Source organism: Macaca nemestrina, chromosome 4 (assembly GCF_043159975.1).
Source record: "Macaca nemestrina isolate mMacNem1 chromosome 4, mMacNem.hap1, whole genome shotgun sequence".
Lineage (NCBI taxonomy): Eukaryota > Metazoa > Chordata > Mammalia > Primates > Cercopithecidae > Macaca > Macaca nemestrina.
Window position 1 is genome coordinate 74,186,286 of NC_092128.1, and position 13,319 is coordinate 74,199,604.

Consider the following 13,319-nt stretch of genomic DNA (forward strand, 5'->3'; position numbering starts at 1 on the left):
GACCAATACTGGGCAGCCATTGATTTCCATTCTTTTCCTCAACTATAACTTCTCACTGAGGCCTCTGACATACAGCAAAAAGCAGACAATCAGCGGGAGTACTTTGTGAGATGGTCTAGAGAATAAACTAGGATTCTCTGTTGCTGACTGAAACTGGATCCACATGCTTTGGTAACCAGAGGAAATAGTGGTAGGTTTGACAATCTCTTAGGAAAAGTGAGTATATTCTTTAATCCTCACACCCCATCATTCCCTTCATAGCCACCATTTACACTACATCACTCGCCTGTGGTTGGCAGCCATGACATGCCTGGAATGAAATATGAACCTGCTCTTCTTCCCCCAGCTTTATCCCAGGCTAAATACATCCATGAGGCCTTAGCCTCTAGCTCAGCATTAGGAGCAAAAGTAGCACCAAGACCATGCCCAGAGATAGCACAGTTGCCTTGGGGTTATGGGTCTGGCAAGTGAAAATGAATCTTTTCAGAGGGCTCAGCCTTCCTTTGCAGGAGCTTATTCACTTTGAAGTAAATCTTTATAATCATTTTCTGTTTGATTTAGGAGAAGTTTGAAAGCTGTCAGTGAGTTCTGCCAGATTAAAAAAAAAAATGCTCATCAAGAAGGATGAGGAGCTGAGATGCTGCAGGTTGGGCTCTTGGGGACTGACATTTAATTACACTTTAGGCAGTAGAAGGGTAGTAGATTTACTCTGAGGGTCTACTACTGAGGGCTACTCTTGGTCATCTGCTGTTTAACTGACTATACATATCAAATATGAAAAAATTTGCATGTAGTAATTGTGGCTGACATGTGTAATAGGAAATAATTTCATGGAGATCTTTTTCTTAAATCTGGGACTAAGACTTATGCCAAGTATTACACAGAATACATTTATTAGGTGCTTAATTAATACTTCTGAAGTGTATGAATATATTTTTAAACAAAAATTTTTAAAAAGGATATAATTCCTTTACTAGCTCTGACCCTATTTCTTGATCTTTTCAATATTTCATTTTAAAGGATTTATAGCCCCTGATATTTTCAAAAGAAAATGCAAAGGCAGAAAGTATATTAAGTGAATTAAAAATCATAATATACACGGGTAAAAAGGAAAGAAAGTACTAGTTAAGCATTGGATTTTTTTTTTCTAAATTTAAGGCAATAGGGCTAAAAAATTGTTTCTATTATCATGATGTTATATAACAACTCAAGAAAACATGCAAAATCATTTGCAGCGACAAACTTTTCTTTCTGAATTATAACTCAAGTAGGATTTTACTTTATGAGTGTTTGTATAGGGACACTGGAGTAATAGAGTTGGCATTGTGTACAATTTATAGAAGTGCTATTTTAAAAGACTCCATATGAATATTTTGTAAAGGTTAAGGCTTAACATTAAATTAAAACTCATGGAAAGCATTTCAAGTTGGGAAGGGATCTGAGACAAGAGTCCAAATAAATGCCACGGGACTGATTCTCTCAAATATCTGACAGCATGTGCCACCCTCTAGCAGGTGTTGGGGGTCAGTCAGTGATTGAATTCTCAAACAAGTACTTGTAGGACAAAAATTCTGTTCTTAATATAGAGTCACACGCTCAGGCCCAGCCCTAGGCTCAAAGAATCAGTCTCTAGGGGGAACAAAGGCCAGGAACCTATCTATATTTTTAGTAATGTTCTATTGGCAATTTTCAGGCTAGACATAGTTGGAAAGCAGTGCTTTAGGTCACAGTTTTGTTTAGGGAGTTGCTTGGTTCAATTTAGTTTAGTTCAGGCTCTAAAAGTACCTCGACAGGTGGGACCTGCACTACTAACTGAAGAAAAAGTGAGACCAGAATAAAGCACAACAATGAAAAACTCTACCAATGCCTTGTTTTTGTGCTGTTTCCTCCAACACTATTTGGTCATTGTTTTAACAATTGTGGAACACATTACCTTAAGAAAACTGTTTTAAAACCTCCTTATTTGGAGAATGCCTTCAGGGAAGATAGCCCCATTCATACCATTCTATGGTTCTGCTTTAATTACTTTATAGGAAAGAGAACCATGTTGTAACTATGAAGTAAAAATTTAAGCTCTAGAATTATGTTTTCATATAGAAAGCCAATCAGCACATAGACAAGAGATAAAGCAACCATTTTCCTCAAAGGACTTCTATGTATGCTTGACTGACTTCAAAATCCATTGCTATAAAATAGAAGATAAAATTGAATTCTGAAATTTTCAGGTTGGACTTTACAGCTCACTGCTTTTCCCCATCTGCCTTCTACCTACTCCCACAGACCGCATCCATGTGTACATAGTTCTCCTTTAAAGCTATCCTTACATTTAATTCTTACTAATCCACGTATTCTAGCTAATTCTAGATATCACCTGTATAAAAGTGTTTCCAGGATTATGGGTGAAGGAGAAGTTGAAAGGGGAATATGCTATGCAAAATGTGATTTATTCCACAGACTATACTTTTATAGGATTGAGGGAGGAGAAGCAAATCTGCCTCAACCTACATATTAAAAATTAAACATCAAAGTTTGTCTTGATAATAACTTTACCCAGGCAGGATTGTTTCTTGACCTCCACAAGGTCAGAAGTCATGCTTTCTATCTGCACTGCTTGAGAATTGACAAATACCTTTCAAATGCATTATCTCACTTAATCATTATAACAACTCTGAGGGAGAATATCCGTTCCCCACAGGAACAGATGAGGAAGTTGAGGCACAGAGGAGTTCAGGGTTTGCCCAGTGTCACCCAGCTTGTGAGTGACAAGGTCAGGCTTTAGGCCTTTGTGTCACAGGAATGGGTTTCAAATCCACCCCAGCCATCAGTCACCGACACATGGTGGAAAGAATGTTAAAGATGAAGAAATAGTTTCCTAGAATAAAGTTACAGCAGTCTGCGCATCCTTCTGCAGCTAATAACTGGGGCGTCAATTTCCTTTGAAATTCATGGCCCTAAATAATCAGCTTCTTTATGGAAGGTACAAAAGACTTAGTGCTGTAATTTATGATGCTGACCCTCATCTACAATTAGATTTCACAGACCAGGAACTTGAGATATAAAAAACCATTAACACGATATCTTTGTCAATATAGAAAATTACTAGTATGTTCATATCTTTACAATATCTATTTCTTATTAAAAAGAAAAATGCAATAGACCATCTTCCATCTATAATAAGTTTGATAAGATCACCATATTTTAAAAATCTATATTTAAGGCAATGAGATAAAGGTCTGCTTACCCCTCCTTCAGGTCATTAATGGGAAGTGGCACCCTGCCACCCCTGTCTAGGGCTGATGTGATGTTTATGGCATTCAGGCGCTCTGGCTGCCACACATTTTTCACTGCCCCAAGAAAGTCTCCAAGAACCTCACTGGCCAACATTTCTTCTACATTCATATTCTTAATGAAGAATTCTGCTTGATATGGCAACGGGAAGTCTAATTTTGGTGAAAAAGGGCATGCATATCTTTAATGAAGTAGTCTTTTAAAAAGGAAACAAAAGAACAATTTGCAATTTGTTGAGTTCTGTCATAATCCTGGCAGCAGGAAGCAATATTAATACTGACTTTAAAGGCTTTCTGTATAACAGAGGATGTGTCTAAAAACATAACCGACATTAGAAACAGAACTTTATCTACAATATAATAAAATCCAAGGCTCACCAGAGACTCATCAGGGCAATTTATAATCACAGGATTTGGCAAAACAACTAAGAAAAGATAAATCTGCATTTTAAATTTATAATATTACTGATCTTTCGGCAGCATGCTAAAATATTAGTTTTTCTGAAATAAAAATCAATTATATGTCCAATAGGAATTCTAAAAACCAGAACAATTCCACAGTTTTTAATTGTACTATAATTAAATATTCTAGAAAAATTATAAAGTTCTCATGGAATTCCACTTCACATTGTTGGAGATTTGGTGTTTTTTCCTCCACAATGTGTCATCAAAATTTCTCTCTAAATATTTCATGATTCACATATTAAAACAACCCCATGTCAAACTCAGCCTTTCGATATAAGAAACTGTAAATATATATAAAGATTATTTGTTACTCAAATGCTACTCTTCAATTACAAATCATCACTCTCTATATTCTAATTGTTCTCTTATGATAAATAATAGCTTTCTGTTTATTTAATAATATTTCTGTAAGAATAAAGGTTAATTTTTTAAATGTATTTACTATGAGGCAGGCCAAGCTAGGGGACTTAGGTGAATTAGAACATTTAATTCTCACAACAAGAGGGTGAGCAGCTGTTTGTATTTTTCATTATACTTTCCTATGAGAAAGCTTATTTTTAGAGAGGTCCAGAAGCTTATCTCATAATGTGAACTTACCTCATATGATTTTTATCTATGCTAAAAGAGACTGCATATATAAGGTGCTCAGCAGAGCTCCCAACACATAGTAGGAGCCTATAAAATATTAGATGTTAGCTTAATTATAATAATATGAAAAGATTGATTATCTGAATTTGTACTTTAAAAAGACAAGAAAATGCTTCTAGGTGCTACACAGATTTAAAGTCCCCAGTAGTAATTACACTATGTATATCCTCTCATTTATGTCAATAAAATTCATGTATCTGTAAGATATTCCACTTTTATTTAATGAACAAAAAATAAAAATTACATTAAGTACCTGAAATCTTGGTTAACTTATTTCTTATGAAGCATCCTATTAAAGGACATTTGATGCCTGAGATGAAGTCAGAGAAGAAACTATGGCTTCAGAATTTTCAAGAGTTTTCTAGAGTTTGGTCATCACTTTTTAAAGACTTAGTTTTTCAAAGCCCTAATCATACAAAGTTCTTTGCTTATCTCCTATATTGTCACTTGTTCTGCTTACAATTTTGTTAGATTTGCTTAATGTATAGCCCATCTGCAATCTAAAATATATTTCTTCTCATTTATGCAAATAAATTTCCTGTTTTATACAGATAAATAGCTTAATCATGCTACATTTATCTGCATACCTAGAAATAGTCATGCAGAAATGTGTTATGAAAAAGTTTCTTGGCAATAAATAATAAAATATTTATAAATAATATCAAATGCAGCTTTTGAATATGCCACAAGTCTAAAATCTATTCATTTCATTCAATGTTTTTACATTCAGTTTTCTTAAAAAGTATCTAAAACTTTTTTCTTATGATCAGTGCTACTTTTTGGAGAATTATTATCTGGCTTTTCCTGTTCCATGTGATCCCGCTTCATGGCTCCTTTTCTGAGACCTGCTGCAAAGCCTGTGGTTGCCACCACACCCCTCAGAGGCTCTGAGCTGGGCAGCTGCCTGCTATCTACCCATCCAAGAGCTGCTGCCAGGACTCCCAGAGATGAGTCACAGCAGCTTTCTAACTCTGGGGAAATCCCATGCCTGCTATATTTGGAAATCACAGAGGCCAAGAGAACAGTAGGCCAACAGATTGGTGGCAGGCCTCTGAGGCACTAAACCCAATTTAGAGAATCACTTTATGTACTCTCCTTGAGCTTCATGCTGTGTGAGTCTACATGACTAATTTCCCATTAGGTCTCTCAGAACAGGAGACAGCTGGGCAGGGAGTTGGACAGAGCATGATTACCCTGATATACAACTTTTGTTATTTCTTTTCCTAAATCTAATCTGGGATAAATAACACGAGTGTAGGCCATGCTCAAAGATGTACATCCCACTGCACATTTCTTTCTAGACCAGCAAGGACAAATGCATGGACTTTAGTGCATGTGGTTCAAATAGGTTTGGGCCACTAACCCTACATAAAAAGCAAAGGAACAAGCACTGCCTGGAGTAATGGTGGAGGCTTCTAAAACCTGTCTTCTACTCCTTCTCACTAGCACACCTTCCAAACCCCTTATTTAGACAAAGAGCCCTACTGCCAATTTTCAATCCTACAGTTGTCTAGCAGTCTTCCATTAGTATCTACTTGACCATGGGTCCCCATATGTCAACAACAACATCTATTGAGATGCCTTGAGTAATCTGTATCTACAGCACTGAGACTACATTTGAGAAGGAAGAAGTTCAAATTATAGACCAAGCTTTCAGTTTGTAGGGACTCTCACACCTGACAGAGTTTCGAGTCCCTTTGAGAAAATAATGGTGAGGTGAGATGGTCCAAGGCCACTGTAGTATAACTTTATAACTATAATGATGAATTCCCAAGGAGGAAGGAAACTTTTCAATTATTCTGCTCATTAAGTGTATTCCAATTCTACAGGGCCAGCTTAGACAGCATGCAAGCATCCAATCACCACTGTAGTCAAGAACAAAAGTCTCCCTGATCCAAACATAAATACCTACCAAAAGCCTTTGGGGAGTGGGAGAGTGAACAGGGAGTCTTCTGTCCAGGCCCACAGAACTGGCACTTGGACTTGCTTTTCATATATGAAGGTCATTTTAAATTTTAAACTTGCACATTTGTTGTCTACAATTGATACTGGTAAACTCCTGGGGGAAAACATTCACTTAAGGGGGTTTAAGTCTTCAAGCAATCTCTCCACACATATGTTTAATTTTACAGAAATTCCTTCTTTCATATAGTGTAAAAGTAATTTTTAAAACAGCCTTGACTGCATTATCATTAATTCTAAATTAGTAGGTTCTGATAAAATGTTTGGTGTTTGCTCATTTGTTTTTAGTTGCACTAGTAAATAGCAACAAAAATTCCCCTATCAAGAATGCACAATTGTTTTCTTGTTTTTAGAGGGAAAAAAATTCTGGATCTGTTTCCCTCCTGTCATCCTCATAAATGATATCTAACATAGGGAGGATTATTTCATGATTTATACATTTCAACAACAGGCCAGGTGTGGTGGTTCGCACCTGTAATCCCAGCACTTTGGAAAGCCAAGGCAGGTGGATCACATGAGGTCAGGAGTTTGAGACCAGCCTGGCCAACATGGTGAAACCCCATCTCTACTAAAAATACAAAAAATTAGCCAAGCCTGGTGGCAGGTGCCTGTAATCGCACCTACTCGGGAGGCTGAGGCAGGAGAATCGCCTGAACCCAGGAGGCGGAGGTTGCAGTTAGCTGAGATGGCGCCATTGCACTCCAACCTGGGTCACAAGAGCAAGACTCCATCTCAAAAAAAAAAAAAAAAAAAAAAAAAAATTAATTACAAAGTATTTGGCGGTATTTTGATTTTAAAAAGGTCAAAATATTTGAGTGTAATTCTGAGAATAATTCCTTATCCCTAACCTTCAAAATTCTTAGGAAATCACTTACAATTTGAGCATATGAAACTTTAAATTGCTGAAAGACTCTACAAATTACTAATACACTATTAATTATTTAGGAAGGAAATTGTGCCCTAAGTTATGGTTTATTTGTTCTCCAGAAACCCTACATTATCACATACACTTATACTACTACCTACAGTAAATTTTTAAATAAATAATAAAAGCAGTTAGTAATTTTTTTTTGAGACAGGGTCTCACCCTGTCAGCTAAGCTGGAGTGCAGTACTCCAGCCTTAACTTGTAGACTCCTTACTCCATACTTATAAGAGAAATGCTATTGTTAGTCCCATTTTAAGGTGATGAAAAAGGATTAGAGAAATAAGAAGACTATCTGTTTGGCTTCCTATCTGAGCTTTTCATCATCATAACACACCATAATATTTTATAACAAATTAGATATTGCTTAGTTTTCTTTTCTATATCTTATTATTTCATCAGTTATATTAGGTATGTGGCATTTTAAAATTCTTAACTATATTTTATGTAGTTATAAAACATAATGAAATACTTCTTGTAAATAAGGAAATGATCATCAACATATTTTCATACATACCTTCTGCTGACATTATATTAATTATCAAATTATGCCTTGCAGTCTCAAAGGTGCGCCTATTGTAGGCAGTTATCTATTATAAAAGGAAAACCATATTAAAGAAGTGAAATGTTCTTTGTAAAATGAAATTCATTAAGGATTAAAATGAAAAAAATTGTCGTTCTTTCCATTTTCATTATTTGTTGATACACTTACAAAATAATCCTTCTCTAGGCAATGAGAACTCAGAGCTTTTAGCAATATTATGGGAAAATAAATAATTAGTCAGGTCTATTTAATGTACTGAAACAAAAAGTTAAAATCAGAAAGACTCTTTCATAGAAGGCCATTAAGCACTGGTAGCAATGCAGATGCATCATTAGTAAATGGATTAACCATTAAGAATTACTTACCGGTGATGTTCTTTCAAAAAAACAAACAATAATTTTTGTACTTTTACATGGAATTTAAGAATTATAATGAAAAGTACACTTTAAAACAAGCACATCTTTGTGTTTTTTGCATTTAATTCTAAACTGCACCCCAATCAGTCAAAAAATGTCATAAATAACCCTTTGGAAATCATATCTCACTTATGATGGGAGTAAAGTAGTAAGGATCAGAGTCCATAAAGGTTATGGAACATGCTCAAAAACACAAATCAATCCCTTCATACGGTCAAATATTAGTAAACATTTGCAGAGCCAATAGACTTACATCAAAGTCAATTCAGAAACAGCCAGTGCAAACAACACACAAAGCAAAGGCCAAAAACAGGATATGGTTTCAAAACTTAAGGACTATTTAACTTTATAACAGATATTAAATCATTCGGACACGTCTGCAGTACCTCAAAAAAAAAAAAAAAAGAAAAAGAACAAATGATTGTGTCAAAATCTTAGAATCCCAGCACTAACCTTCTGGCAATGATTGCAGCTGGAGGTGACACTGAGACAAAAAAGTAGGATGAAACTGATTTCAACTAAAAATAAATATCTTGTGCATTTTAAAACAAATATCAAAGATTTTTATACATTACATGAGTGTCAAAAAAATAAGTTGCAGTCATTGAAAATACTAAGTTAGAATAGCAAGAATTTTGAAATAAATAATTCCAAACCTTTAACAATGTTTAAAAGGTACATATTTTGAAAGGCATATTACTCCATAAAGTTAAAAGAAACTCTCTCTCCATGATTTGTCAAATTTCCATCATATTTAATTATTTCCTTGCTGCTATCTGTTGGGACACATGATCAATTAATTTCACACCAAACATTAAAATTAAGACTAGCCATTAAACAAACTAGGAATTTTTCCTCAAATGAAACATACAAAAAATGCTAACTAGATTTTGTTGAGAAACTTCATCATTTGAAAAGTTTACCCTGCAAAACATTTAATCACATTTTCAATAAAAAGTATAATCCTCTACTATTTGTTACAATATCATGAAGCTTCAGCTCAGAAAAAGATAGATTTTTTCAAATTAATAGCAACATTTTTATGGGTAGCCTTCCCTTAATCATCACAAATTTCATTATTATAAGTTTCATAAATTCCAATAAATGTCTTTATTTTTAAATAATGCAGACTATTGAAGGGAGTGAAGAATATTTTATATCAGGAGGAAGAATTTTATTATCTGATTTTATAGTTGATGCTTAATTTTAACAGCTGTATCAGAATGTAGTCCTTCTATCACTTCCAATGAGACATTTAATTGCTGTAATATCCTCAGATTTTACTTATGATGATGATGTGAAGACCTTCAAAGCAGAAGAGTATGTGTGTGTCTATGTGTGCATGCTTTATTTTTATTCTCCAATTTCTAAAACAGAGCTGATCTACTTTAGATACTTAAAATTTAAATATTTCAAATAAACATCTACTGAATGAAGGAAATAGTAGACTTATATGATTAAATATTATATATTTAAGATACAAAAATTCTTGACTAACTTAATAGAATATTTTAAAATATCATACCTGTTACTATAAATGAACGTAAAAATGAGCTATTTACAGATAAATCACTACGTTATATGAAAGATATGGTAAACTTTCATTTTTATTTTTTTAATATATTTTTACACATTTTCATAACACTGTATGTTAGTCATAAAGTATATAATGAAGGCACTCACAATAAACTCTTATGAAACCATCTCAGTACATGTGTTTCACTCCTAGCCTAAGCCCTTGTCTCTCCCCAACCAGAAGTAGTCATTCTGGATTTGGTGTTTAACAATCCATTCATTTAAAATACAATTTTATTATAATTGCATGAATGCTTAAAGCATATGGTTTAGTTTGCTTGTTTTTGAGCTCTACCAAAATGGCAAACTATTATATGTAGTCTTCTAGTACTTTTTTTTAAATTGAACATTGTGTTTAAAACACTTATTCATATTGCTGGGCAAGCTTAAGTTCACTGTTGCTCTGAACATTCACTGTGTGAATACATCAAGATTAATATATTCTCTTGCTGATAGACTTTTGGGTCTCTATTGTTTTGTGGCTTTCCAGTGTTGTGCTATACAAATGTTGCTTGATGAGCATGATTGTACATGTCTCCAGGAGGGCATTCGCAAGTGCTTCTTTGGGGCATATTGCTAGAAGTAGGACTGCCATATCATAAGGTACAGGAATACTCAACGATATGAGATATTCAGTACTGCTTTCCAAAGTAGTGAAGCCAACTCCCACATCCACCTGCAGTGCATTTTACTGATGGCAAAATTTTCATTGTGATCTCCATCTGAATATTCCTCATTACCCATACAAGTAAGCTACTTAAGTTTATTGGCATTTGTGTCTCCTCTTTAGTGAAATATCTGTTTCTTATTAAATTGCAGGATTTCTTTATTATTTTAGGTGCTCTTAGTCAGCTACATGTATTGAAAATACCTTCTCCCAGTTTGTGGCTTGTCTTTTTAAATCATGCTCTGGTTTAATGGTTGATGAACAGACATTCACAAATTTCATATAGTGAAATTGATAAAATTTTTCTCTTAAAAATATTTAGGTCTTACTTAAATCCTTCCCTATCCATAGGTCAAAAAGAGATTTTTCTACATTTTAATATAATTGTTTAAAAATTTGCATTTTACATGTAATCCCTAATCTACCTAGACTTGAGACCTGGCATATATTCTGTTAGATATATTCCTAGTACCTCAACATTTTTGTTGCTATTAAAATGGTATTTTTAAAAATGTGTGTTTTCTCAATACTTGCTATTCATGTATAGAAATGCCACAATAATTTATACTGATCTCACAGTTCACTGCTAGCCTTTAAGATTCTTAATGGTCTACAGACCATTTATATCATTGATAGTTTCCATTTCTTCTTTTTAAATCCTTATGGATTTAATTTCTTTTTCTTTCTTTACTGTACTGGCTGGGACCTCCAATACATTCTGTAATAGATTTATCAGACAGAGTTATTCTTGTTTTGTTCCTGAATTTAAATGAAATTTCTCTAACATTTTACTATGAAGAATGATGTTCGCTATTACTTTTGGTAAAAACTGGCAAATTAAAGAACTTCACTTCTATTCCTAGTTTGCCAAGAGCTATTTTTTCTTATCAAGAATAGGTAGTAAATTTTAATAAACACTTTTTCCATAACTATCATGACAATTATGCTGTTTTTCCTTCTTTAATCTGATAATGTGGTGAATTACATTTATATATTTCTTTTATAACTTTTACTGAATATTTTAAAAAATTAATTTGACAATAGCTCAAACTAACTTGCTTCTTCTAAGTACCTGTCTATCTTATAGCTACACTGCCTTAAGGCATACGATTTATAGATAGAAATCACTGAACGGTTAATACAAACTTCAATTCCAAATGAATTGGCCACTGTGGAAGCTCACATCCACAGTACACAGCTGACTAAAACTTTGGAGAAAGATTCATAGTAAGTAATCCTCTGAAAGGATGTATACTTTTAGTTTATACATCCATTCATTTTTTTAAAGTATTGTATTAATTCCCACTAAAGATTCAATGTAACAACTGTTTTGTTGTTGTTAATTTCTAATATCTCCCAGCTAAGATGCTAGGTGCTGGTGAGGACCTGATGAATGGTAACACTGCCATCACTTCTAGAATAAAGGCTAAACACATCAGGATGGCTTACAGAGCCCTCAAAGATCTGCCCCTACCAGCATCAACACCTCCCATTCCCATCATTTGCCTACTGGGGTACATCCTCTTCCAGCCACACTTATCATTCTCTGAGACCATGTGACTTTCCTTATACCTCCAAGATTTTAATACGTTGTTTCTTCTGCCCAAGACGGCCTTCCTTCTACTTTGTGAAGTAAATTCTTTACTTTGCATCAAACAGCACCTTCTTACTATAGCAGTTATTACAGTGTGGGCTAAGTATTTGTTTGCATCCCAGTCCTCCAACCCCTGAATTGTAAGATATGGCAAGACTCATCTGTTATTTATCATTCTATCCCTAAGCACCTATCACAATGCTTGGCACATAGTAGGGGTATATAAGATGTCTGTTGAATGGCTATATTTCAATGAACATAAAACCAGAATTCAAAATACAGAGCAAATAAGTCTATCAAGTCTACAATTATTTTCTCAAATAGAATTCATATTATAATAACCTATTTCTTTTAAATGTCGTGACTTTTTTCACAAATTTAGACTGTCATTTTAATATAAAAGCTGAGGCAAAACTTTATAAACAGAAAAGAATGGCATATTTCCAAATGTTATCTACTGTGTTTCCATGCACAAAATATTAAAAACCACATCAGGTAACTACAGTTTCAACACTTAAAACTCACATTACAATATATATATATACACACGCACACACACACATATACATGTATAGTTTTGCTCTTTCTAGGGGTAAATTACCTCAATGATTGTTGGCTTCCCCACATTTTCAGCTGTTGGGGACCCATATAGGACTCCATCACTATATGGTGTCCTTTGGATATATCGAAGCCATCCAGGTCGGTCTGGGTAACCCATTAAATTTGTATTAAATGTTATGGGATCATTACTAATCTCGCCTAGATAAGAAACAGAGAATTAAGACATAAGACAGTTATTTTCACACATGTTGCTTTGGTAGTTTCAATCAAAACATTCTGTCTAAAATTTTTTTCTTATTTTGTAGCCAACTAAATACACACATACAAAACCCATCTGGGTATTTAAATTAGGGCTCCACGTTAAAAAAAAAAAAATCCTTTTGGTTGTTTAATTTGTCTCAAAATCTGATGCAACAAAGAAAGCAGATTCATACAATTTTCTTGGAAATATATTTTTGGTCACCAAACAGTGAGATAGTTCTGCCAGTGAGACAACTATCTTTCAGGAAAATTCCCTAATCATGCTGATGTACTCATTCTTTTCCAAAATATTCCATTCATGAAACGCTGGACACTATCATATGAGTATGAAAGATATTCCAAAATTGTAAAAGTCTCATAAAAAAATGTAATTTTAAAACACTGGAGGATAGGATGAAAAAGACATTACAAATCC

At 34.0% G+C, this 13,319-nt stretch overlaps 1 protein-coding gene across 18 annotated transcripts in view; it reads right to left on the reverse strand.

The window, feature by feature from the left end:
• LOC105475528 (sarcoglycan epsilon) overlaps positions 1-13,319 on the reverse strand; it is a 71,336-nt gene that overhangs the window by 30,189 nt on the left and 27,828 nt on the right. For all 18 annotated transcript variants that reach the window (XR_011622149.1, XR_003016663.2, XM_071094847.1 and 15 more), the window contains 3 exons: positions 12,684-12,841; positions 7,804-7,876; positions 3,242-3,440 (listed from right to left, as the gene is read on the reverse strand). Coding sequence is in view for 16 of the 18 variants with exons in the window: in XM_071094847.1 (XP_070950948.1) it covers positions 3,242-3,440; positions 7,804-7,876; positions 12,684-12,841 (430 nt within the window). In the remaining 2 variants the exon portion in view is untranslated. The remainder of the gene's footprint in view (positions 1-3,241; positions 3,441-7,803; positions 7,877-12,683; positions 12,842-13,319) is intronic.